At 53.1% G+C, this 27,056-nt stretch overlaps 2 protein-coding genes across 32 annotated transcripts in view; both read right to left on the reverse strand.

The window, feature by feature from the left end:
- Positions 1 to 385: 385 nt before the first annotated feature.
- Nkx6-3 (NK6 homeobox 3) lies at positions 386 to 5,599 on the reverse strand. Its single transcript, NM_001109455.1, has 3 exons — positions 4,904 to 5,599; positions 2,491 to 2,660; positions 386 to 1,400 (listed from the first exon to the last, which is right to left on the reverse strand). Exons 1-3 carry the CDS (start codon positions 5,286 to 5,288, stop codon positions 1,167 to 1,169), a joined length of 789 nt encoding a protein of 262 aa, NP_001102925.1. The 5' UTR covers positions 5,289 to 5,599; the 3' UTR covers positions 386 to 1,166.
- Positions 5,600 to 8,278: 2,679 nt separating this feature from the next.
- The window catches only part of Ank1 (ankyrin 1), a 178,641-nt gene continuing 159,863 nt past the window's right edge, over positions 8,279 to 27,056 (reverse strand). For 4 of the 31 annotated variants that reach the window (XM_039094571.2, XM_039094562.2, XM_063275449.1 and 1 more), the window contains 6 exons: positions 26,068 to 26,605; positions 23,214 to 23,490; positions 18,876 to 18,959; positions 17,813 to 17,953; positions 17,475 to 17,599; positions 9,488 to 10,465 (listed from right to left, as the gene is read on the reverse strand). In XM_039094571.2, coding sequence (XP_038950499.1) covers positions 17,501 to 17,599; positions 17,813 to 17,953; positions 18,876 to 18,959; positions 23,214 to 23,490; positions 26,068 to 26,605 — 1,139 coding nt within the window. In that variant the 3' untranslated portion in view covers positions 9,488 to 10,465; positions 17,475 to 17,500. Of the gene's footprint in view, positions 10,466 to 11,431; positions 17,600 to 17,812; positions 17,954 to 18,875; positions 18,960 to 19,611; positions 23,179 to 23,213; positions 23,491 to 26,067; positions 26,606 to 27,056 lie in introns of those variants that run through there. The other 27 variants (NM_001395562.1, NM_001395565.1, NM_001395564.1 and 24 more) reach the window with 19 other exon arrangements.

Below are 27,056 nucleotides of genomic sequence, written 5' to 3' on the forward strand. Positions count from 1 at the left end.
TCCCCTTAATCCTGGAACACCTGTGATGTGGAAGAAAAGGAGGTAGATGAAGAAAACAATTTGGCCTGTGGATGATGGTTTCTACTTCTTCTTTTTTTAGATTGATTTATTTTATAAAAGGATTTATTTTTATTATTAACTGAGTGCGTGTGTTGTCTGTGAGCGTGCATGCAGTACCTGAGGAGGCCAGAAGAGGGCGTCGTATCCCCCCATAGCTGGAGTTACAGGCCATTGTGAGCAGCCTGTAACTGGGAACCCAGCTCCAGTCTTCTAGAAGAGCTGCAGGTGATTTTAACCGCGGGGCCACTTTCCAGCCCAACCGATAATTTCAGGACGTGAGAGAACACTGCCACTATTTCCGTTAGAGAAGCGCAGGAGCCGCGGGGAGGTTTCTGGGATTTTCATCTTTATTCTAGTTTGGTTTTAAAAGCCTGGGTGCCCAACAGCACTCCCAGCCCCCCTGTCCTGCCTGAAGTTCTCTCAGTCTGGTGCTCCTACTGGTGGAGTGTGGCGTTCAGAGACTTTCTCTCCATCCTGCTGAGGTGCTCCCAAACTCTGGTGTGCTTAGGTGCCCCGCGATGCCTTGGTGGGTACCTGTTTTCCCTCTGCCTGGCTTCCCCTCCTCCCTTTCCCAGAGTCTTCCTTGATACAGCGGGATCTGCGTTGACAGTAAAGTGCAGTTGGGGGTCCCAGGGTCCTGAAACTCGGGGTTTGAAGAATTGCTGTTTTCAGGACCCGCTCCCCTCGCAGAGGTGGATTTCCTCCTGTCCCCAGCAGTGGGATCACTGGGAAGCACACCTGGACCTCGGCCTCCACCTTTTGCTTTGCAGTCCCAGCCTACGACTGGGCGCAGTGCCTTGTGTGACTCCCTAATCTGCTGGTCCTTAGGGGATCTGGAGAGTTCCATAGCCAGGTTCCCTGCTGAGCAGGGCCGACTGGGCAAGGGGCCCAGAGGGAGGAATGGCAGAGAGATGCGCCGTCTCCTCTCTCGGGGCACTCGCCATTCCTCTCCTCCTTCCCTTCCTTCCCTCTCGCTTCCTCCTCCTCTTTCCACTTCCTTCCTCTTTTCCACCCCCTCCCCCCGGAACTCCTCTTCTCTGGTCCCTGCCCACAGCGGGCTGCACGGAAAGGGGAGGGGAAGGCTGGTCCGCGCCGCAGGCCCGGCGTCACACGCTGTGCGCGCCCAGGCTGAGCACGGAGAAGGCGGCCCGGTGCTTGCGCAGCAGCAGGCGAATCTTCTCGTCGTCCGAGTCTGGGTCCAGGGGCTTGTTGTACTCATCATCCTCGTTCTCCGAGGCCGCGCGGTCCCCGCTCGCACCGCCCGGGGCCCGGGGCGTGGAGGACGAGGGCTCCAAAGCGCTCTTCTTCCTCCACTTGGTTCGGCGGTTCTGGAACCACACCTGCAAAAAGCAACCCGGGTGCTGGGGCGGGCTCCACTGCGACCGCCTCGCCACCATCCCAGAGTCAAGTACCCACCATGCACCACCGTGCAGCGGCCTGAGACTTGCCTTACCCACAGGGGGAAAATAAAGTCAAGTGAAATAAAATAAAGGCGTGCCACAGTTCTTTCCAGTGCTATAACAACCGTCCCCTAAGCGGCAGCTTCCTCCTTGCTTCGGATGCAATCTAGGCATCTGGCCCAAAGCCCCTTAAACACCACTGGTTAGACATGTCCCTGGACTCAGGGCAGTGGAAGGTAGAGCCCAGGGCCTAGCATGCCTTGGCCCTCCATCCCACCTCCAGCAAGCAACATAAAACGGGATGAATGAAGTCGCCCCTCTCTGAACTTTACACATCTCCAGGAACCTCATGAATAATTGGCCCCTAGAAAAATAACAGGTACACTAAGACGGCGGAAGACCGTGTTGCCCTAAAGAGGCCAAGGAGTGTGCAGTAGGAGAACCACAGCCTTCTCTCGTGGCTGTGGCTACCTGCTGAGGTAGGTCCCATTCGCCCCAGAACCCCCCTAATCTGTTCACCCTTCTTCATTTCTTCACAGCGAGGTTGCAGTGCTGGCGAGGCTCGTGGGTTTTTTTTTCTCCCGTGTCCCCACGCAAACTGTGGCCAGGCCAGTGTGGCAGTGGGAACACTTATCATCCCTGGACCTTGAAGAGTAGCCTGTGGCTGGTCTCTGCCACCCTCCTGTGCATGGGCGCGAACAGGGCGTGTATTATCTTCATTCAATTGGAAAATGGGCCAGCTGGTCAGCGTCCCACAGATCTCGGTTCAAGTCTCAGCTCTGCACTTGCTGGCCAGACGACCACAAGCACCAGGCTTGATTAACTGACACTGTCTCTTTATTTGTAAAACGGGGCCACAAAGGTGAGAGTTAATGGTACTGCTTACAGGCTCTAAGACAGGACTAGGTAGAGATGGCTGTCACGGTGTGTGTGTGGGGGAGGGGGAGTTGGTAATTATTATAACCTCCACAGTAAGATGGGCAACCACACCTCCCTCTCACCCGGTGGCCTCCTGCCCTGGCAGACTCACCTTGACCTGTGACTCTGTCATGCCCAGTGAATAAGCCAGCCTCGCCCGCTCGGGGCCAGCCAAGTACTTGGTCTGCTCAAAGGTTTTCTCCAGAGCAAAGATCTGGTGGCCTGTGAAGGTAGGGCGGGTGTGCTTTTTCTTGTGGATAGTGTCACTCAGGGGGTCTGGGGCTGCCAGGAGGGAGGAAAGTACAGTTAGCAAGGTGAGTGGAGACCTGATGAGAACCTGCTCAGGGCGTGTGTGTGTGTGTGTGTGTGTGTGTGTGTGTGTGTGTGTGTGTGCCAGCTTGCCCTGATTCTTCCACAGGGATGTGTGCCCCTACTGAGAAGCCACTGAAGTCCAGGAATTCGGTGACACCTGTCAGTTGAGCAGCACTTCTGACACTGACAATAGCAGTTACTGTGACCTCTACCACACCCCGGGTGGACAGGGTCCCTAGAGGGCAGCTGCACCAGCTGCAGAGACAGTGAGGCTTTAGAACTGGGTCTTGTGCCTTTCCTAGTTTTCCCACAATCCACTGATGTTGTCTGACCCAGGGGATGCATGGGAATTTCTTTTCTGTGCTAAGACACCAAGACAAGGATGCCCTTCCTTTCACCAAAGCATGGTGCTCCTTCTACTTCTATCAGATCCCCAAAGGGGTCGAGGCCCACAGGCTGAGAACCACTACCCTAAGAGATGAGCATCTTCAGTTTTCTCTCTTCTTATGTTAAACTGACCGCTGGCTTTCCTGGCTATTATTCTGGTGTGTGCATGAATGTACCAAGGCATGGGTAATACCTGCCAGCTGCAACCAGACCTCTGGGGCCTCTGAATTCCTCCCCACCTCCTTTCTACGAGCCCCCAACTTCCCAGGTCCACTGGAAAAGCACAGAAGTGAAGGCTTCCGGCTCCAATTCCTCCTCCATGGGCTGCATTGCCTAGCAGCCAGCCTGGAAGCCCAGCCTCTCTCAGACCCCTTGGAATCTATCGCACAGCCTGGTTTTGGAGGGTCAGAGTCATGTGGAGAGACCGGAGAGCCCCAACTCAGTCAGGACCGGTTGTTCAGGAAGGAGCTTGAGGCTCAAAGTAAGCAAAGTGCCCATCTGCTCGGCCTTAGTGTAATCCAGCAACTCGTGTCCTCTGCCCTCTCGTTACAGGAAGGGAACTTCAGCCCAGCAGATGAAAAGGACCCCCTAATACAGCGGCTCTAGACCTTCCTCATGCTGAAACCCTTCAACACAGTTCCTTGTGTTATGGTGTCTTCCCAACCATAAAGTTATTTTGTTGCCACTTCATAACTGTCAATTTGCTACTGTTATGAACTGGGACTATCTGACATGCATGCTATTTGACATGTGACCCCTGTGAAAGAGTCGTTCAATCCCCAAAGGGGTCACGACCCACAGGTTGAGAAACACTACCCTAAAAGACTTCGGTTCTCTCTCCTCTCCCGTTAAAATGACCACTGGCTTTCCTGGCTATTTTCTAGTGTGTGTATGCATTCGAGATCAAGGGCTGGGTCAGGATGGGGGAGTGTGGGGCGGAGGTGCGGGAGAAACAGCTTGAGTTGATAGCACCCCCAAACAAGATGGTACGATAGGTCCCAAGAGATGAGTGAGGAGGAAGGTGGCTGTCATTCAGGCACAGCACGTGGGAGACAAGAGTTTTTAGGGTTCCCATCTTAGGTTCCAAATCTCTCATGCAGTGTGGGAGACAGAGATTAAACAGAAGTAGAGGGGGCTTTGCCTCTGTCCCTGCCATATGTTTATCCCCCTTTAGTGTCCTGAGGACCCTGGAAACCACTGCCACTCTCTCCCAGTGTGCCTCATTTCCTGGATCCCTGATTGGCATAATACTCACCCCTCCACTACAGTTCTTAGAAACCCAAGTTTCGGGTATGGGTAACCTTCCCACCCCCTGCCCCTAGCAGTCAGGGCCAAGGTCAGCTTAGCACTCTTGTTCCGTTGCTGACATAAACAGGGAGCAGGAAGGTGGGTGGTGGGCCTTGGCTTCAGGATGGGACCCCAGTGGGTTTTGGAACAACGCTGTGCAAAATTGGGCCCTTAGGGATACAATACTAAATCCGGTAAGTTTTCTTCACCAGGGTAGCACTGTGCCCCCCGTGTGAAGGGGCAGCATGACTCCGGGCAGAAACAAACTGAGCTGCCAGCCCAGCGCTGCACAGAGTCGGGTGGGCTGTGTTCGTGGGGCCTGGAGTACCCAAGGTCCCTTGAAGGGCAAGGAGGGATGGCGGGTTCAGATACCTATGCTAGGTGGAAGGAGGGAGGAGCGAGGAGGGTGGGATTCAGTTCTGCTGTGAGCTGAGGAAAGGGAGCAGGGCTATGTAACTGTGGCTGAGGTGGGGTAGAACCCCTACCTCCTCCCTCCTCCCTGGGACAGGCTGGGCTGGGGGTGAAGGGCCTGTACTCACTGTTGCTGCATGGCCGAGTGCTACCTCTCCAGTCCTGGCCTGTGTCTGCCCAGCAGTTCCGGGTCCGGGTGGGGTACTCGTTCCCAGTCTTGGAAAAACTCCCCACCTGGGGGCCGTAGTAGACGCCCTGGGAGCTGAGTCCACCAAAGCCTGCCACGTGGGGGTAGCCGGAGAGAAGGCTGCTGTTCGGAGTGGCCACCGGCCTGCTCAGGATGTCAGTGATTCCGTGGGGTGTCCCAGCCGCCAGCTGGGGGCCAAGTCCCGGAGGGCTGAGCTTGTAGAAGGAGTTCTGCACCGAGTACTGGCACATGGGAGCCTTCATTTCGGAGAACTGGGCCAGCTGTGTGTTGTTCAGGAGGAAGGTCCCCTGCAGGTTGGACTCCATGGTCTTCAGGTCAGTGAGGTCGAGGAGCCCTTAAAGGCCAGCACTATAAATGGTGGCCCAGAATCTCATGGCAGATTTGGAGAATCAGAACCCCCCATCCCACCCCGAGCCTCCGACTGCCCTCTGGCTAGGCCCTTCCTTAGAGATGGGGCACCTACGTCAGCCTTCTGGAAAGTCAGGTGTCCAGAGAAGGTGGGAGGCCTTCCGCGCGTTCCCTCTCTGCCTACTGGGCCTAAGGAGGGGTGCTCTCCATAATCAGAGCACCCGGTTTCTCTGCCTCTGAGTCTGGGGGCCCTCCATCAGAAGTTTTAAGTTCAGAGAAGGGACATTTCCTTGATAAAGATATGGCCCATTAGAATACAGACCTGAGACTGGCTGAGCTGCAAGCGCTGTGTCGCCATTGGTTGGAGCCCACATGGGCCTCACATTGGCTTCTCCTAGACAAATTGCACTTTGAAAGATTGACTGTAAATCAGCCAGTCCGTGTGTGTGTGTGTGTGTGTGTGTGTGTGTGTGTGTGTGCTCGTGTGCATGTGCGTGTGTGGAAGAATTAGCCGTAGGCGCCCTGTGCATGGTCAGAGTTTCCACTTGCTTACCCAAGTCCAGTATCTAAGAAAAGGTGGGTGCTTGGAGGTAGGGACTGGAGGCCCCTGCGGAAGTCTTCATTTGTTTCCTTGAGAGAGAGAGAGAGGTCTGGCTCAGAGGTCACAGCCCCAAGCTACCCCTGTATGAATCAATGTGAAGCTTCCCCTTCTTCCTTCAGGACAGGGTAAGTGGGGAGACGGGGCATTCTCTGTTCTCTGGGGAAATGCAAATCTCTGGGGTAGGAAACGCTTGCTTAGGGAGTAGGCTACGGAGCAGCTCCCAGAGTTGCAGGGGTGTGGATGTAAGAGGACTCTCCACAGAGGCTGAAGAATGTTAGTTCCTGTTTCTTCCAGCTTTTTTTGGTCTCTTCACTAGCCCATCTGGCTGTGTCCTGGGTGAAATCTCTCTCCTGTGAGAGGCCCTGTGCTCCTGAGGCAGAGTCCTAAGCAGGGCAGTTGGGTTGAGGCTTGGGACGACACTGATTGTAACACCACCACCATGCGCTTTGTTTCTGAGGAATTTTCCCGATCTGCTGGTTCTTGGGGGCACAAGCTCTCATTTGACAAGGGGGAAGCAAAGGTGCAGAGGGAAATCAGGGCTTGCCTGCCAGGATGGTCTCTAGATTCTTTCCTGAAGTCACCTTCCAAAAGTGCAAAATGGCAGGTACAAGGTGATTGGCTGTCTAGATGACTTCTTCCTGACCAGGCCACTTGGACTTATGTTTGGAGGGTGTCTGGGTTTTCTTCACGAGTGAGGGACTAGAGCCTTTTCTTCATTAGCTTTGTTTGGGGCAGAGGACTGAGGTAGAGAAAGCCTGCTCGCCATGGAGAATTTGACTGTAATGTAACTGTGCCATAGGGATTTAAGCGAGGGGCTAAAAAGGATTTTATGAAGGGGAGATGACCTTTCTCTAAGTTTGGATTCAAAAAAGAAAAACACGAGAAAGAGTTCTTTTATTTTTTAAAGACCTTTAAAAGTCTCTTTCTGTCTCTCTCTGTCTCTGTATGTCTCTCTGTCTGTCTCTGTCTCTCTGTCTCTGTCTCTCTCTGTCTCTGTGTGTGTGTGTGGTGTGTGTGTGTGTGTGTGTGTGTGTGTGTGTGTGTCCATCAAAGAAGTCCAGAAAAGGATGTTGAACCCCTTAGGGCTGGAGTTACAGGCCATTGTGAGCCCCTCAGCTTGGGTGACAGGAACCCAACTCTGATTTCTTGGTGCCATCTCTTCAGCCTGAGAAAAAGTCAGTGTTTTGTTTTGTTTTTATTTTGTTCCCACCATACAAAAGAGGGCTGTATTTTCGGAAATCAACTTCTACTTTATAACAAGTTTTACTTTCAAAACCACATCAACAGACCAACACATTGTAATTCGCCCTGGAGGACTGAGGTACGCCATTCAACTGGCCAAGGAATGCTCCATTCTCCATATCCACAGGAATTCCTTCTTACCCCAGCGGGACGGGCTTTGCTCTTTGGAGTGGTTTTAGTCACTACATCAACAGGAATGGGTTCTATTTTCTTTAATTACCTCTTTACGGTGTGCCTTGAACTGATCTTAGCTCCCAGTAACTCTTTGAGATGTTCTCTGACTCCATTTTCTATTAACTTTTGGTTAATAGCCCCTCTCTAATATGTATCTCTGTTCATCTTTGGCTGTCTGGACTTAGACCTCCAGGAAAAAGTTTTGACGGCTTATGTTAGGTTTATGTTAGACTAGGCCAGTTGTCAACTATTCCAGATTCTCAGACATGCCACCCAATCAAGGCAGTTGTAGTTCTGAAAGTGTTTAAAAAACCCTCTGGAGAATACAAACCCAGGGGCTGGAGTTGCTGGGATTTCAGTGCCTGTGGGTGGAGTGGGGCTGAGGAGCGCCAGCAGTTTTAGGGACAAAGATTTGGTCACTCTGCAGTAATAAATTAGGGAAGGTCGTTTTCTGCAAATGACTTGACTCTTATTTAATGCTGAAACTGATAAAGGGGTGCTGTCTGGTAACCTCTAGCGACAAATGCAAGACGTTAGAAACTGCTCTGTTCTTTATCTGACAGAGGCGGAAACGCCACTGATGGGGACCCCCAGCTTTGCAGAGTGTTGGAAACTAATTTCGAACAGGGACTACTTGCTAGCTCAGCAAGGGCGGACTCCGAAACCTCCCCCTAGTGAATGTCACCAGTCTGCTGGACAGGGACCTGCCCAGACCCCTTCTCGTGAGAGCCAGGTTGTCAGCTCTTTCTGGGCACTTGTAGGGAGGATGATACTGATTTCCAGGATCTGCGGGTTGGTGGACCCCCTTCTTGGGACAGAGATGTTTCCTGATGCCACTCAACAGACCCCATCACACCCCAAACCAGGTTATATTCCTGCCCAGCACCTCAAACTCCCAAAGACGAACCAAGAAGAGATGGAGACCAGTGCCATGAGTCCATTTCTTTATTAATTTGACATTTGTTTAGCTGGTGTAGGGAGAATGGTCTATACATCAGAGTAGGGTGGGCTGGTCTCTCTCAGTAACAGAGCATGTGAGAGAGAGCCAAGACATAGTTCATTTTTTTCATAACAATTAAAAAAATCATTTCAAAACTTCTAAAAAGCGTCTAAGGTGCAGACTGCAGCATTCTCTAGGCATCAAGTGGAGACCCCAAACTCCTCCTAAAACAGCTCCTACTAGCAACGGGAGCGCGCAGCCATGCCGCCGTGGGCGGGGGCGGCGTGCCAAGCAGCCAAGCCAGACCGAGCGGAGGGTGCCAAAGCGGAGTCGGCCGCGCAGGGCGCTAGGAGGCGCTACTGGGCGGAGGGGGCGGGGCGAGGCGGGGCGACCCCGCGCCAATCCTCGCCCGCCCTCCGGGGGCCGCCGCCCCCTCCCCCCCAGGGAAGCCAGCCACGCCCGCGGACCACAGCATCCTCCCCCCCCCCCCAACTCGCGCACCGGCCCGGGGCTAGAGCGCGCGCGGGCTGGAGTCCCCGGGAGGGCCTCCAGGGCGTGGGGGTACGGGCATGGAGGGGCGTCTGTGCTACTTGGAAGGTTTTTATTGTGTCCCGACGACACCCCGAAGAGCGGCAGGCGAGGAAGGTGACCGCTGTCCACCAGTGGCTCCGGGAGAGCGAGAAGAGCCTGCCAGTCTCTCTCCTGGCCCTAGGGGGCGCCGCCCGGGCATGGCGGAGCCGGATTGTGCTGATTCGGGCCTCCCTCTGCAGGAGACTCTAGTGTGACGTTAAGGCTCTTCCCTGAGGGCTCCAAGGCAAGACCAGCCAGTTGAGGGTTCCCTTCCTGGCCTGGCCCTGAGTCTAGATAGAAGAGGGTCTCTCCTCAGCCTCCTGGTCAGCAGTTCTATCCTGCTCCGGCTCTCCTTGCGCTGGGCCCGTGGTCAGAGCCAGGCACTTGGCCGACCAGCCTGAGCCCAGCTGTCTGTGTCAGGACCTCCAGACTGCGGCCACTTGCACTGCACTTCAAGCACCAAGTTGGCTCTGGGAGACCTCAGGGTGGTCTGACCTAGGAACTGGCAGGTACATTCACAGCCCTACTCCCTTCCTCATTCAGTGAAAGACAGCCTTTAGCTCCTCCCACAGCCTGGAGAAGTCCTCTGGAGCTGAGCTCTTTAGGGCTCTGTACATACTGCTAACGTGTTTCTATTGGTTTGCATAGTATTTATTGTTTTCATATACACAAGGCTGATTACTGTAACAGTTTACACTTTGAACACAGACTATTATAGAAGTACTTGACGGTTTAGAAAACCCCTTCCTCTATCGGACATGCTGGTGCGATCCTCGGACAGCCACAGGTCCTTCCCCAGCAGAGAACTTCGAGATGGGACCCTGGCTCCCCTTTGAGCCCTACAGCAAAGCCTAGGGGCTCCTTGCCTCAGTTCTTAAATTTCTAACACAAGGAACCCCGAGTGCACTCTCAGGGTGATGATCTCCCACTGGAAGGTGAGTTAATACTGAAACTGAGAGACAACATAAAAAAAAAAAATAAATCCAGTTTATCCATACGGCTTCAGAGGTCACAGTAAAATCAGTGTAGACTGAGTGAAGGGAAGACCTGCGTGTGTGCACCTGTGTCATGTCATTCTGGGAAGAGCAGTCCCTCCACGGGGGTGGGGGTGGGGCGGGGACGAGTGGCATGTGGTGTGTGGGGGGGTATAGGAGACTGGTACACGAGGACAAAGGGCTAAACTGATTTCACGCCGTTTCCCGTTCCCTCGGTCCAGAAAGATCGTGTGAATTTCTTACAAATGAGTTTGAAGTCAAAAATCAAAACAAAACGCAAACAAACGGATCAACCATCCCAGCCACGGTAAGCCCTTATTCGTGTCTGCACCCGTGTGCTCTTTGGGGCTCCTTATCCGCTCCCTTCTCTCGCCGCCTTTGTCCTGATTCCCACAGAGATCCATAGTCGCTAGAGGCAGGACTGAAGACTGTAGGTCATGCGTCTACAGCCAGTCATTCATGCGAATAGGAGACTAAAGGAAACTCCTTACAGAGGTCATGCCGGGGAGCTCAGAACGCGTGCGACCCTTCAGTAGCCCTCTGGTCCAGGTCTCCTCCCGTGTGCATGACAAGAGTGTGTGGAGTTCAGGGTTTGGGTGTTGAGGTGTGATCCTGCAGGATACAGAAAAAGGAGTCACTCGGGAGCTCTGTGCTTCCTTCCAGGGCAAGCCACCAGGAGAAGCAGTGTCCCCAAGCAAAGCGGCAAGCTGAGACTGAAGTAGCACAGGCTGAATACCTCCCACCCTTCCCTGATGTCTACCCAGATGTTCCAGCTCACTAGCTACCCGGCCTCGCTGTTTAATGCAGAGTAGATGAGCTCTCAGCCGCCTTCTGTAGGGGACAGGGAAGGCGCCTGCTGCCAGGAGGCTGGGGGGAATTTCTTCAGAGTAGATTCTTGTGCTTAGAAAGCAGCCATTCTTTTCCTGCAACAGGCCCTATGCTGAGAAAAAGGTGAGGCTAGGCAGACATGCCCTGATGCTCTCAGTTCAGGTGGGCCTACAGCACCGATGTCTGCTCTGAGTTCACCCTGGACAAGATCGCCGGTCTCAGGAAGTCATGACTTTGAAACTCCTCTGGGCTCTGGTCCATAGACTCTCACTGTCAACTCTCCCTGGCTCCTGGTTTTGCATGCTTGTGGTGGACTAACTCTGTAACGAAGAGAGCCCTTGAGGCATCGTCTCTAGAATAGTACATCTCAAGCCAGGAAGCAACAGCTTTGCATGTGAGGTCCAAAACTGACAGCCTGGCATTTACAGCAAGACATCATTCCCGCCTCTAGGACTGTCTGCTGTGAGGCTGGCCTTCTTTCTCTTTCCTTAAAAAATCTCTGTCTCTGTCTCTCTCTGTCTCTGTTTCTCTGTCTCTGTCTCTCTTGTGTCTCTGTACATGTCTGTCTGTCTCTGTCTGTCTCTGTCTCTTTCTCTGTTTCTTTGTCTCTGTCTCTCTTGTGTCTCTGTACGTCTGTCTGTCTCTGTTTCTGTCTGTTTCTCTGTCTCTCTTGTGTCTCTGTACATGTCTGTCTGTCTCTGTCTCTCTCTGTTTGTCTCTGTCTCTCTTGTGTCTCTGTACATGTCTGTCTGTCTCTCTGCCTCTGTCTCTCTGTCTCTGTCTGTGTCTCTCTGTCTCTGTGTCTCTGTCTCTCTCTGTCTCTCTCTCTCTCTCTCTCTCTGTGTGTGTGTGTGTGTGTGTGTGTGTGTGTGTGTGTGTGTGTGACAGTGTCTTGTTGTGTAGTTCAGGCTAGCCTGGAACTTCCAGCCTCCTGCCTCCGCATCCCAGGTGCTGGGATTTTGGGCATGCACCATCATGCACAAATAACTTCACATCTTCCAGCAAACACTGAAGACTCTATCAGTGGGCATCTGAGAGCTGGTGAGGAAGAAAAGGGCATTTATTTTGGTGGTTTTGGGGTTTGTTTTGTTTTGTTTTGAGATAGGGACTCATCTTTAATCCAATCTGGCCCAGAACCCATTCTTTATCACAGTTTTGACTTCATGGCAATCCTCCAGTCTCAGCATCCCGAGTGACAGGGGGACCGGTGTGGTCTACCGTGCCTGGCTGGGAAGGCCATTAAGGTGAGGAGAGTTGATGGTGTTCTGGGAAGTGGCATAAATGTTGGAAGTCATTCTGAGGAGGAGCTGTTCCCAGGCATAGAGCTGTTCTAGGCTCTATGGGTGACAGAGCCTCGAGTGGGTATATTGGGCATGACCAACGTGACTCACCTCTCCCAGGGGGGAGGGAGAGTCAAATGTTTTGCCTACAGCTGCAAAGACTAAAAGCCAGGCAGGCATTCTTGCTAGGGAGAGCTGTGCTGCGGCTTGAAAGGTGAGATTCTGCCCCTCCTGGGCTACCTTCTCCTTTTATCCCACTGATAGGCAGTATGCTCATATGGCCCCCTCCCATCAATGCTGTCATCCTCCCTGCTCAACTTCTGTTCCTGCCCCAGACTTGTCCTCCAGCACTTCAGGCTGCCCCTTTACCCATTGGTTAACAGACACCGTAGAGAGCCAAGGGTCAGGAGCAGGAAGTCTGAAGCCAGACTGTCCGGGTTTGAACCCTGCTTCTGTCCTTACCGGGCTGCCTAGCTCTGGTCAGCTTACTCAGCTGCTCTTCAACTCAGTTTCCTCTGCTGTGACATGGGGCAGCAGCAGGACCCATCAGTGTGATGATGTGTGCAGGTGCTGACGACAGGTCCATGGAGGACAGGAGGGGGGTTTAGGGGGTGTGAGGAAGCACAGAGGGGTCAGGGAGCCTTGAGGGAGCAGGGAGCATGCTGGGCTTGTGAGTCTCTGGCTCTTGGAAAGTGCTGCCCCATGCTGTTTTTTCCCTAACAAGCTTTGCAATTGCTTTGGCAGGATTATGAAAATGGGAGGGTGGGGGGTCCCTTCTCTGCATCCCCTACAATGCCCCTACAATGCCCACCCTGGAGCTAAGCATTACTCAGTGATACAATGAGGGAGAGGTTCTAGACACACAGGCTGGTTTCCCACTTATTTCACTGCCTCGTCCTAAGGGAGGGGAGGGCTCAGCCTCAGAGATCAGTAGGCCCCTTTCTCTGGGAGGTGGGTGGTAAACTAAGACTTCAGTGGAACAGAACCAGGTCCAGCTGGAGCCTGGCAGAGCAGGAGTGGAGTACTAGTTCTAGGGGAGGAGCCTTCAGGTTATGGCCAGGCCTCCTCCCCAGGTCACGCTCTGAAAAAGGTCTCCTCTCAAGGCTTAGGAGGCGGCCCCTCCAATGTGCTCAGAGCGCCTGCGCAGACAGGATCTCAGCTTTTTCTCGCCACGCCGTGGCGCCTGCCCCCACATCTGTGGCGGTTGCTCTTACCAGTCTCCCTTTGCTTCTTACTCTTAGGTCCTGGGAATGATGACAGATTCTAGCTCTAAACGAAGCAAGACAAAACATGCCTTCCTACTTCCGCCCATTGAAACATTAGCTTTTTTTTTTCTCCCAAAATACCCTATCGTCAGAAAGGATGGAAATCTTAAAGCCACACTGTTTGTGTGTTTCCCTAAAAGGAAAATGGAGAAAGGCACTGGGATTCCCTTCCTCAGCTCCTTGGAGAGTCCTGGAGGGAACAGCTCCGCACATGCAGAGGGTATCGAGAACTAGTACCCATCCCGGGCTCCTGGCACCCCCAGGGCTGCCCCATGGCCTATGCTCCAGTACTCTCAGCTTCTGGATGCATACTCTTTTCCCAGCTGCCCTGGCACCTTAACGCTTAGGTGCAGTACAAGAGCAGTGCTGCCGTGCGCCAATGAGCCTTGTCCGCTCAAACAGGAAATGCAATTTTCTGGCTTCTTCATTCTTTGGGCCTCAGACACAAGGGTCTTTCCAATGCTCACCAGAGTGTAGAGTCCTGCTGGTGGGTGCCCCTCCTCTACTCGTCCCTCACTTCAGCCTGCTTTTAGATATATGTATTCTATAAGGCTTGAGAGAAGTTTGAGAAGGCACAGCAACTCGACTTTCAAGACGCACGTAATCATTGCAACAGTATAATGATGTAATCATAGCAACGGTAAAATGAAGGATGCTGAGATCCTGAATTTTAGTTGAGCAGCAACTCAGTCTCTCGCAGGCTCAAGTGTCTACTCCTGAACTATGCTCCGGCCCCTGGAGTCTGCATCTTAAGACCCCAGATGACTTAACTGACATGGACTATGCTCTGAAAAAGATCACTGTTGACCCTCGCGCTCTGTAAAAGCCCTTCCTCAAAAGTAAGAGCGTCTGTCGCTCCACAGCAACTCTACAAGAAAAGTGCTGCCATATTGTGAGGACAGAAGTGCCGAGAGGCTCAGGAAGGTCAACTGACTGGCCCTGAGTCACATTACAAACAAATCCTGTCACTGATGGAAGGCCAGAGTGCATACACCCTTATTTCCTCCTCACGACACAACACCTCTCATAGTTACTATCTGTGCCTCCCTCCCCTGCCACACCTACTGTGGCTGGAACCTGGGGTTTCGGGCAGGCTGAGCATGCGCTCCACGGCTGAGCCACACCCTGTTCTGCACACATTTCTAATTGACAAGTAACAGATATCAACTGTTATTGTTTCCATCTTTCCTTGAGGAGTATGAAGCTGGGGTAGTTGAGTGACTTAACGTCATACAATTTGGGGATGGGGGTGGGGAGGAGTCTTGAATCTGGATTCCAAGGCTAGTTTTTACTCTAAGATGCTTCTCAGGATTCACAGTAGTTCTGGTCCACGAAGTGTGGGCCTGGGATTAGCGAAGACTGAGTCACTGCTCCCTAGGGAAATACAAGGCTACTTTCAGGTCAGTCTCTGGTCATGCATTCCTGGGCCAGCGACTCCATCAGCTGCCTGTGTATTTCCGTGGGAGGGTGGCACATTGCATGTATGTGGCTCCTTCACTCACGTCCACCCCATTGCCATTAACACCAGAGCCCTCAGAACTCATCTCCCCTGGACAGACAGAACTTCAATGCAAACAGCGAAATAACACAGAACCGCACTGTCATTAAAAATAAAGGACAGCATGAGACCCAAGACAGGGTGGATCTGGTGGATCAAGGGTCACTCAGTGGTCACCCTTGTCTTTGTGTCTGGGAGTGGGTGGGCGCAGAAGCACCCGGTGCTCATTTTGGATTTCGAGTAACATTTAGTAAGTAGGAGAGGCATGACGAGGTTCAACAGGATGGCCTGTTGGGTGGGGGCAACCGTGGTGGGAACGGAGCCTGAAGCACCTTTGTAACTTCTTGCTGAGGATGGGACACTCTGCTGTTCTACAACCCTCTGGTCAGACATGGGCAGGAGTCTGCCACTCTACGCTCCTCTGCACACTACCCTGGGGAGTCACCAACCCTCTCTCTGCCTTTTGTTGGCAGAGGGCTCAAACCAGGCTGCTCAGAATTCCTGACTCCTAAGCTCAGGGGGTCTCTCTCTCTCTCTCTCTCTCTCTCTCTCTCTCTCTCTCTCTCTCTCTCTGGTGTATGTGTGTGGTATGTGTGTGTGTGGTGTATGTGGTATGGTGTGTGTGTGTGTTGATATGTGTGTGGTGTGTGTGTGTGGTGTGTATGTGTGGTATATGTGTGTGGTGTATGTGGTATGGTGTGTGTGTGTGTGTTGGTACGTGTGGTGTGTGTGTGTGTGTGGTGTGTATGTGTGGTGTGTATGGTGTGTGTGGTATGTATATGTGTGTATGTGTCTGTGGTGTGGTGTGTGGCATGTGTGTGTGTTGTGTATGTGTGTGGTATGGTGTGTGTGTGTGGTATATGTGTGTGGTGTGTGCATATGTGTGTGTTGTGTATGTGTGTTGTGTGTGTGTGCAGTATGTGTATATGTGTGTGTTGTGTGTGTGTGCAGTATGTGTATATGTGTGTGCTGTGTGCATATGTGTATTGTATGTTGTATGTGTGTTGTGTGTGTTGTGTGTGTGTGGTATGTGTATATGTGTGTGGTGTGTGCATATGTGTGTGTATTGTGTGTGTATGTTGTATGTGTGTTTTGTGTGTGTGTGTGTGTATGTGTATATGTGTGTGTGCGTGTTATGGGGAGGGACATGTCGACTTCCTTGCAGATCAGCTACAGCAAGTTAATGAAACATTCTACTTCTGCTCTGTCCTTCAGCTGCCTTCCTGCTGCTACCTTCTGTTGAGGGCATGGGTAAAACCTCAGCCAACAGAGTGGCCCTGGCGGCCACCGTAAGACAGGGTAGAAGAAGACATTCTCCCTCCCTTCCTCCTTTAAAAATGATTAGAAACTTTGGGTCATTTCCAGGCCACGATCAAGAGCTAATCTTTAAATCAGCAGATAGGCAAGACCCTCCTGGCAGTGCCGGGGTTAATATTGTGACCTCCTTAAAGCTGCTGAGAAGTCAGGGCTAATTTTACTCTCCTATCAGCTCTGCCAATCCTCATATTGTCCAAGCGCTGAGATATGTTGAGAAGCATCAAGTCAGCACTTCTGCTGGCCCAGGAGGCTGTGCGGGCCCTGGTTTTTTTTTTTTTTCCCTCCAGAACACAGAAAACCAGTGACTGCCTGCTGTTTGGCTTTGGGCCCTGAGAGTTCTGGGGGTTGGGGGGAAGGGCAATAACCCAGTTAGTGCTGTGCATGGGGCAGAGTGTGAAGCTTGCTTGTTTCCTGCTGTCTCCCACCCCGACGCATCCTGTACTGAGCTGCCCCGAGCTGAGCACAATGAAGGACCTCGGGGCAGCTCAGTACAGGACCCTTCAGGGAGGGCAAGATCAGAGCTGGCTGCCAAGGCTCTCGGGTACTGCAGCCTGCTGGAGATCTTCACTGCATAGCCTGGCCCACCCCTCCTTGGCCCTCTGCCCTGATGCACACCTGTCGCACACTAGTTCAGCCCTTAGCCATGAAGACCCTTCTCACTTTCAGAGAAGATACTACTTATGCCTTGGATCTGTTGACTTAGTTCCTTCTCAGACATCGAGCGAGCAGACTTGTTCTCAGAACAGCAAGAGAATTAAAGCTATGGCAGGTTAGGACTCCAGCGAGCCTTCAGGTTTAGGCCTAGCGTGCTTTCTGACCGTCACAGGCTCAACGGTCTCAGCTTGTTCTGCAGCATCCCAGCCACCGACCTCAGAGTCCGGTGCTGGGTTTCTAAGAGGGAATACCAAGACCAACAGAGTATTTTTCATACTTCAAAGCACTATTTTAACATTATACTGAGACAGCTAGACGTGGTGGCACATGCCTTAAATTCCAGCACGGAGGCAGTTGGATCTCTGTGGGTTAGAGGCCAGCCTGGTCTCAGGATAGCCAAGGCTATATAGAGAGACCCTGTTTATAACTAAATTGCATAGGGATTGAAGGTGTGGCTCAGAGGCAGAATGCATACTTAGAATCCATGAGGCTTTGGCCCCACCCCCTAACACGGCCAAAAGAGATAAAGGAAAACATAAACAAAATAAACCCAAGCCCCTGATTCTGTGTATTCTCCAGCAGACCGGCGTCAGAGGAGAGGGACCCGCCTCTCCTGAAGAGGAAGTGGAGGGGCAGAGACAGGCTGGTTTGAGGAGTGGGACGCTATGGGTCTGGTTGTATCTCTGAATTACAGGAGTGCAAGGATGGGGTGGGTGGGGAGCAGCAAGCAGCTACCTCATCGAGGACCATGCCAGCAAGGACGAGAAGGCCACTGTTACCTCCCAAGGGGCTACTTGAGGAGAGGTCACTGTTTGCCCCTTTTCAAGCTGGCCCGCTTCACTATTTGAGCCCCCTTCCTGCCTTCTATCAGGTCCGGCTGGAGTCCACTCCCTCTTAGCTCCACCTGGAGACAGCATCAAAGACAGAAAGTAGGAATCAAATAGGCAGAGGAGCAAGCACGCGCTGGAAGTGACAAGGGACAGGACATTGAGGAGGAGGAGGAGGAAGAGGAGAGAACACCGTCTGTCAGAAAGGTAGCCGAGAGGCAGCATGCAAAGTAGAGGTGAGGCAGAGGTGAACTTGCTGCGGCCTCCAGGGGCCTGCAGCGCCTCGGTACCTTAGTAAGTTTCATAAAGGACTCAATGTCCGCTTCCAGATCCCCAGGGTCTGCCAGGGGTCCCTCAACAATCACCTCCTCGTGCTGCTGGGTGTCGATGGCACCAGAGGAGTCCACCTGTCGGACGACTTTTCGAATGATCTGGAAAAAGAGAGAGAGAGAGAAGGAGGGCTGGTCAAACTGTCAGGGCAAAGTCTGAGAGGAACAAGTCTCCAGCAATGGCCTCAGGAGGAGGGGCAATGTCCTCCTGTCCCTTGGAGGCGAGAAGAAGCCTTTCTCTGCTGCCGTTCATGGGAATGACAGTGGAGCTTGAACTGGGGAGCACTGCTGCTGGCAGGCATCGGCAACCATTGGCTTGGCCATGCGCAGTGCTGCCTCAGCCTCCCACATCCCATTCTGCACCCCGGAATGGATAGAGGCTCATGTTGACTATCATGCCTCTCCAGTGCCCGAGGACAGAGGTGACCCTTTTAATCTAGATGCGTCTGTGCCACTCCTCTGCTCTGTGTTCATTTACCCAGAATGGGAGATGAACATGAACCATGGCTTAGGCCCTTAGGAAGGGGCGGGGACAGACAGGGGCCTTCACTCCCTATGTGAACAGCTCCCTAGTGAAACACACACGGGCTATATCCTGCTCCTTCCCTTCGCTTTACGGGGCAGTGCCTGCCAGGCTACGCAAGCTTATCACGCTGAGGTATGCTGCCGTTTTAACAAGTTCCTGCAGCCAGTCTGTTACGGGAGCTCCACAGGAGAGTTCCCCATTCTCTCACAGCACATTTCAGGGCCAGCTTTCACAGGTTAGGGCTGTGTGTTTCATGGAAGCTGATCCCTCTGATTCATGCTGAGGTAGGCTTTGAGGTTATAAGGCCCTCAGTGTTCCGATTGCAAGGGACCCAGAGGTCTCGTTTCTCCTGAGTTACCCCGAATCCCTGAGGTGGTGGGCCACAGCCCGCCTACCCTGTTAGGGCAGCAGTGAGAAGCCGGTCTAAGCTGAGCTCCTCTGCCTTTCTGCTTTTGGTCTCACCTCAGCGTCTCCTCAACTCAGAGGCTCTGCCCTTACCTTCTTGGTGACAATGTTGCCCTGTTCGTCTGTGAATTGTTCCTCTGTCACCTGCTCTCCTGGAATATTCTGAAGCTCATCCCCCTGGAATTAGAAGAAGGGACAGACCCAGTCCGGTAAGTGGGATTTTCCTAATAAGAGCAGAAGGCGAGGACATACAAGGGAGTGGCAGCAACAGCCGTGTCCGGTCAAGTCTGAGGCTCAGCAAATAGTCCCAGCCAAACAAAGGCTCTCATGCTGTCCCAGCACCATGTTGGGTCATGAGCCCTGAGGCAGGCGGGAGCCAGAACCCGCAGGAGCTTTGCGTGTCTGATCATTGCGATGGCAACAATATGACGTGAGTGTACAAGTTCCTGAAGGCCCCCCAAGAGGAGTAAGGGAGGGAATACCGTGGACATCATAGCCCCAGAGGTGTCTTGTGTTCCTAGAACAGACATCCTAAGTCCCAGAGCTGAGCTTCCTTCATTACCCACTGCTGGGTATTGGGGCAGTTCTGAGCCAGGTACTACAAGTGGCTGTGGCTCCCAGCACAGACCGCAACCAAAGAGGCCCTTCCTGCCCTTACGCGCTCGTCATATCTCCTGACTCGAGTTGGTCTTCTCTCAGCATCACCACGCACGCATGCACCCACGCACGCACGCACGCACGCACGCACGCACGCACCGTAGGGTCCCCTCAGACTGTCCTCTGGCCCCTGAGGTCCGGGCCCCCTACCCTGCCGCTTGCCTGGTGTTACCTTCAGGAAGACCCTTCGGCGGACCACCCTGGTGGAGATGGTCTCCTCGTCGTCACTCAGGCCCCCGCTCTCCCCCAGCTCTTTGTCCAGTTCCTGGTGGATGTGCTTTAGGACAAAGCACAGGGAACCCTTGACAATATGCATCACGTTCTGACAGCTGACCAGGAAGAAGCCTAGCAACACCAGAGTGACCAGGAGCTGCGTGATAAAGGTCCACATCGTCCTCCCTTCCCTCTCCTCACCAGCCTGGCCCTCCGGGGACCAGGGACACCAGGGGATCAGCTGCTGTGGAAGTCCAATTTCTCATTCTCCTCTCGGACTCCCGAATCCCCCAGCAGTCCCTTCCATTCTGTCTCTTTATCCTCTTGCCTCCGTATCTCCTGTTTATTCTAAACGGGAGACCGAGCGATCTCCCCCGAGAGCGACTCTCTCAGCTGGGACGGCACGACCCAAATGTCCTTCCTGCCAAACGGCCTGGGATCTCTCCTCACACCCCAGAGGACGTCAGCCTTCTATAATTTTAGTAATTTTAGCTCTCAAGCCAGCTGCTGGAGCTGTCCAACTGGGAGGAAGGGAGACAGCAGGTGGTGTGACTCGGGCTCAGGAAGCACATGTCAAAGTCACTGTGGAGAGGGACACCAGGCTTGTCTACGGGAGCCAGAGGGAACGCTTCTCACGTAGGGACTCCATAGGACAAGATGTCCCGAGAATGTGGCTATGTTCTGTGTCTTTGTGGGCCGCTGTTGCCATGATGAGAATGATGTTGGCCAGGTCTGGACCCCATAATAACCGGGAAAGTTAGGGCTTATTTAAAAAAAAAAAAAAACAAGGGGTTGGGGATTTAGCTCAGTGGTAGGGCGCTTGCCTAGGAAGCGCAAGGTCCCCAGCTCCGAAAAAAAGAACCAAAAAAAAAAAAAAATAGTGCACAGTCACGACATGGTCATAAAAAACAAAAACAAAAACAAAAACAAAAAACCTGAGGGTGGGTGAGCAGTTTGTTCGGACACAGTCAAGTGAAGAAGTGCTAGGCCATTGCGATTCCTGTCAGCGTAGAACTGGGGTTTAATTTTAGGCCTAGCTCAAAGGCTCTCCTCAGGCTGGGTGGAGAGGCTCACGGAACAGGACTCTCTCACATCGCAGGTGTGTTCAGGGGGTGGATTCACAAAGGCAATCGTGGTAGCAGCTGAGGATTTCATCGTCTGGATCAGGCTGTCCCCCTCTGAGTGTTAGTTAGCCCGCGCCAGCATGGAGAATGCAGCCTAAGGACACAGTAAACTAACGCTACAAATCACCACTACGGGGGCTCAGGAAAGTCAGGCATCTGTTCCCAGGCCTCATGAGATAGGGGTCACTGTGCTTTCCTGGGTGCTCTTTAGGATGCTGTGTGGCTCCCACAGCGTTGGTGAACACAGCCACTGTGTGAGACAAGGGCAAGCACCACTCAATGTGCTCCACCCTGCAGGCATCCGCCTGTTTCACGGGTCAACACGTCCGCCATCCTACCATGTTAGGGTCTTCAGTTTTTTTTTTTTCCATTTTAGCTGAAGGTCAAAGGTTATGGAGTCATGGTAGGATGTCTACATAAGAAGATGATGTAAGGGAAAAGGCTTAGAAATAAAAAAAATCCCCATAACATCCAAAACCCACAGGTCGCAAGGGAATCTTTCATTCTAGCTGAGCTAAGAAGAACCGAGGGTTGTGGAATTAACAGAGATGGAATGATTTGCAGAACATGTCCAAAGCACTGTGCTTGATCCTAGCATGTACACTCATGTGTACACACACGTGCACACAAGCACATACACACAGAGTTCAACTTGGGACATTTCCTATTTCCACCCATTTCCTAGAAGAATTAGGTAGGTTATAGTCATTTAGGATTCACACTACGAATCCCAATGACAAAGAGGTTTAATGAAAGTGGAACCATTTCCCTCAAAGGGTGCATTATCATCCCTGGAGGCCTGTCAGAACCACTGGGCGGGTCTCAGGATACTGAGGCAGTGGGATTTCCATTTCTAAGTTGGTTATGTGACTCTCTGGCCACAAGAGTGTGGGTCTAGGAACCAAGAAATCCGGACACTCCCAGCTCTCGTTCGTCCTGTGACCCTTAACCACTCCCTATGCTTTCTTCCTGTATAAATTCAGGGGTCAAACACACGATCTACATCTGGAATGTATTTCTATGCTCAGCCTCTCTCCTCCACGGGGCAGAGGAAGCAGGGGGAATGACTGCCTGGCTTTGTCTCCGGGGATTCAGAGCTGTCCTAGTGACTGTCACCTGTGTTTGGACAGAGCTTGGGAGGACGGGGTCTGTGGTTAAAAAAATGACAGGCTGCTTAACTCGTGCCAGCACACACACTTGGCAGAAGGCTTTCTGTACCAAACACCCGGTGTGATTCCTAGCAGTGACTCAGAGCAGCGTCTCAGGAACCCTGGAGTCTTTGGAGTTACCAAAGGTGTTCTGCCAGGGAGAAGAACAGAGAGAAAGGATAGGGGAAGGGAGGGTGAGGTGGGGACAGGTGGCGCTGGCTGAGGAAGCTGCACTGGATGAGGGGCTCAGGTCACGTGCGTCTTAAGCACACCCATTACAGAATGGTAAGAATGCACACTCAGCAAGAACTCACAGGAGATCTGTGTTCACAAGGTTATGTGGGGAGAGAAGATGAGGGTCCCTGTGCAGATGAAGCAAGATTGGTCACGACTGTGGGACTGGAGAGTGGAGAAGGAGGGTGGGAGGGAAGGCAACAAAAGGCAAAACCAAAGAGAAAGGGAAGCGGGGTCAAGGGAGGGAGAGGAAGGGCCAGGATGGCTAGAGGGAGAGGCCCAGAATGACATTCTGGAGGGAAGGGATGCTGGGGGTCCTCCGCTCACTCTATCACCAACAGGGACACGGGGGTTCACAAAACACAGCACTGGGATGTGGTCACGCAGAGAAAGTGGTCCCTACGTGGCCACCGGAGTCCTAGCACACGCTTCTCTCAGCCCCAGGCTCTCTAGAGTGTGATGGACGCAGCCAGGAGTTGTGGTGTACATCTGCCATCTCAACACCCCAGAGGGTGAGGCACCCCCATGCTACATCGTGTTTCAAACCCAAAAAACCGGAGCAACAAGGCAAGACAGGAGCCAGGATGGAAGGAGCAAGCACGACTGCACAAGCGAGGCCGGTGACACGCTGGGACGTCAGCAGTCCAGTGTGAGTGTGCGACACCACAGCTGTAGGGAGGGATGCCGACCACTGTGGTATGAGCCCTTCCCTTCCAAAGGAGAAGTCAGGATGGCTAAAGGGTAGAGAGTGACATCACCACCAGTAAACACACCTGGCTCGGGACTCGGGTCCTGAGCTTCTGAAAGGAGAAAGAACAAGAGGTATGGCTCGATAGCTCAGCAGGTGACAGCGTGTGGCGACTTGAGTCTTGATCGCCAGAACCCATGGAGAGGTGGAAAGAAAGGAATGAGTCCTCCAAAACGTTGTCTTCTGACCTCTACACACATGATGCCTACCGCTACATCATGGGCCCGCGCACATACATATCTCCACACTAAGTAAAGAGCAAACACATAAAAGAACAAGCGAGGTGCCCCCCCCCCGAGACTCTCACCTGCACCTCTTGAGAGAAGGCACTCTCCGATGCCCACAGACTTGGGTCCTTCCCGGCCTTGGGGCTGTCGCTCTCAGGTGGCCCCCTCTGCACATGCTCCCTGGTGGACACCACCACCTGCTCATATTCCTGAAGTGTGCCGGGCTCCGGCCCTTGGATGGTGGTGATCCTTCTCTGGAATGACTGTGGGCCTTGCGTGACCTCCTCTTGCCAGGAACTTTGTGCGGCCTCTTGTGGATATGATGCTGCTGAACCCTGTTTATACCAGTCCACTGTTCTGGGGTCCGGGACAGGTGACAGGTGGCCAGGGAGAGAGAAAGTACAGCTGTTCAACTTCAGCCTCGGCTCTGAGGTATTGTCCCCCGCCCCCTTTCCCCATTGGCCTTGGCTTATCGAGGATGTGGCCTGTAGTGTCCTCTAATCCTGAGGGCTGGGAGACTGTCACCAGCCTGTGAAGATGTGTACATGGTCCAGCTGCACTTCTAGGTGGAGAGGCCACGGACAGCAGAATCCCTCCCTTTATGCGACTGTTTCCCTTCTCCAGCTCCCAGAGCATGTTCCTCACAGTAATGACCACGTCGCTGGGCTCTCCGTGCCCATTACCTCCTATCCTCCAGACCTTCTTTCTCTCTACCTTCCAGCTCACCCACACAGGACAGTCCTCATCTGGAAAAGCAACCACTCTTTTCCCCTCCAGAGGTGCTCTTTGGTGGGTTCTGGAGAGCCATGTGCCTCCTGAGGAGCATGCCTCAGGAGACCCTGTTAGTGCTTCCTAGCTTCCAGGACTTCTACACCTCGGAACATCCCAGGGTTCAGAGCCACATGTATGGTCTGTTCACAACACGTACTCTACCCCACAGTTTGTCCAGAGCACACATGTGCCTGTGCCACTCATCAGCGAGTGACACCTGGCCCTCGGTGTCCCTTTGCTTTTTTCTCTTACTCTCCATGTTATATCAGCCAATGAACCAATCTGGTTAGACTTTCAAAATACATCTGGAACCCAGCATTCTCAATGCTGTCTCCTGAACACCATTCCTGGTCACCATCAGGCTGCCCTCTGGGCAAAGCCCTCCACAGTGGCCTTCTGCCTCACCCAGAGGCAACCGCAGACTTTGGGGGACCCCACGGACTAACACGTCAAGCCCAGTTCTCTTCCTGCTCTCATCTTTGCTCTGCCCCAGAAGCAATGATCTTCTCTCTCATCGTCACTGGTGTAAGTCAAGGTACAGTCTACCTGACAGCCTACGACCCAGGGGTCGCTTTCCTCTACGCCCGTGGCTCACCCTTCCGGTCTCTGCAGTCTTGTGGGACTGCCACCCACTCAGGGCCTTCTCTCTCCCCTCACCTGGAATTCTGATCACAGTCCCTTCCACAGAGAGCCCCGCCTCACGCCCCACTTCCCTGCTTTGCCTCTCTACCCATCGCTGGGCGCTACCCAGCTAATTTTCTGTTTGTAGTTTATCTCTACCTTCTTATTTAAAATTTCCTATTTTTCCATATTCATGCTAATGTGTTATGCACGTGTGCATGTGTGCGGGCACACGTGTGTATGGGTGCCCGTGCGTGTGTATGCACGTTGAGAACCACCCTCTTGTGCTCTTTCTCTGCACTCACCGAGGCAGGTTCTTTCTATCACACGGTTTGCTGACGTAGCCGGTTTGGCTACAGCTGGTTATGGGGTCCCCGTGCCTCTATTTGCCATTCCCAACAGGACAGAAATGCTATACAAAGGGGCATTTACTGCACTGTTTAAGGCACAGCGAGGAACGTCTGTGCCTGTTCAGTGCGGCTGCCTTATGTAGTTGAAGCCGTGACTTTGGAAATCATGATTACGAGGCCCTGGTGACTTCAAAGGGCAGCTATAAATCTGATGATGTTTCCGTTATCTTGTTGCCTGTCAGTTTCCCCACTAGAACATCCTTGCAGGCAGAGATTCCTCTGATTTCCTCGCTGCCTTTTTACAGGAGCCTGACGCATAGTAGCTCAGTAAACGTGGTTAATGAGTGAGAGAAGGGACTGTACCCATCCACACTGGATGCTGACCAATCTCGCTGCACAGCCAGGAAATGGTTGGACCAGGTCAGAACCTGCCTTCAGTGAGCCCGCTGCTCTGGCAGAGAGGTGCCCAGCAGACAGGAAGAGTTGCATGAGTGAGTGGCCATACAGGGGCCCCAGGCATTTCGCTATGACCCTGGCAACTCGGTCTGTCCGTGTCTTCCCACAGATCAAAGCCTGGTTTTAGGAAGCGACACAAATTCTTTGCCATCTCCTTATGCAAACACGTCCTCCCGCAGTGGCTCATTCTGAGGACCCCAGGGATGGCCCTGATGGGTCTGAGGTGTGTACTGCCTGCTCCAACCACAGGCGCCATGCTTTACAGAGACCTCACAAAGCTAAAGGACGAGATCAGAGAAAGCGTCCCTACACCAATGCGGGGACACACTCAACTCATGCCTGCACTCCTCTCTGCCAGCCCGGAGCCTTTGTCTATACTCAGCACAGTGCTGGGGTCAGTGTCTGCAGAGATACAAGACTGTGGTGTCAAGAACCCAAAAGCGTTAAGCCCCAGTACCAGGGTACAGCCACAACTCCATCAGGGCATCTCCCCGGCACACAGTACCCTGTCCCAAATCCTCTCTGCACCCCCCGCTCCCCCCCCGCTGGCCACGAATGGTAGGAAACTGGCCTTTGCAGCTCATAGTTCCTTTCTGATGGCTGGTGGCCGCAGAAGCATTCATGTTTAGAATACAGGATGAGCAGCATCCAGACCTTCTGCCTGCACCCCAGGAAGTGCCAGGATAGTTGGCCCCAGAGCCCAGGAAGACAGAAGAGACCCACAGACCATCCTTACCTGGCCTGGCTTCTGTCCAGCACCTGCCTCACTGAGGGTGAGTCTGTGATTCGGGCGTGAACTCGCTGCTGGCCTGAAACAAGAGACACTTCAGTCTCTGTGTCCTGCTCTGTGCCTGAGACTTCCTGACTCTTCTTTTCTGACCTCTGACCTTCCTCCTGACCTAGCAAATCTGCCAGGCCATTTGTGGCATCTGAATCCACTGTGTCGTCCTCCACCAGGTCCTGAGAGCCCAGCTCCGGGCCCTGCGTGTCCTCTGAGTGTGCCCCCTCCAACTTCCACTCTGGTATGGCGTCAGAGTCCTCGGCCTTGCTGCACTCCAGAGAGGAGTCCTCAGCAGTGACCAGGGAGGGTGTGAGGCCCGAAGACCACACCTGCATGTCAGACATCTCCAGCATGGTGTCATGCTCCGTGGCCGCCAGGGGGATGGCGTCTATGACGGCCACTTCGTTCCAGTACTGGTCTGCACACAGTGGAGAGGGAAGTGCGTAGTGCAGGGAGGCGGGGGACAGCAGCTCGTCCTGCAGCGAGGAGTAACCTGGAAAGGCAGACAGAGGGCAACATGCTCCAGAAGCGATTCCTGTCACACGCGCTCACGTGCAGGACCACACACACTTACACACAGGCACGGCCACAGAGAGGCATGCACATTCAGGGCGGGGGCTTTCCAAGCTCCAAGTCCAAAGCTCAGACCTTGTGGCTAATGCCGGGACACCCTGGCAAGAGAAACAAGGCTCTGACCTGGATGGGGGCAGCCAAGGGGTGAGGGTAGAGAAGGGGGCTCCTTTGCTGGAGGGCAAAGAAACACGATTGAAATTTATTCTTATCCAGCCCGGAGCACTAGATAAAGAAGGCTTTATCCAAAGGACTTGTGCTCCGATCTGTCCTGATCGATCAGATGAAAGCCCCAGTCTCCGTGGCTGGCGGAGTAAAGGATGCTCTTTGTTTGCTCAGTCTTTCGAGTCCTGTTGGGAATGTACCTTGTGGGG

Source organism: Rattus norvegicus, chromosome 16 (assembly GCF_036323735.1).
Source record: "Rattus norvegicus strain BN/NHsdMcwi chromosome 16, GRCr8, whole genome shotgun sequence".
Classification (NCBI taxonomy): domain Eukaryota; kingdom Metazoa; phylum Chordata; class Mammalia; order Rodentia; family Muridae; genus Rattus; species Rattus norvegicus.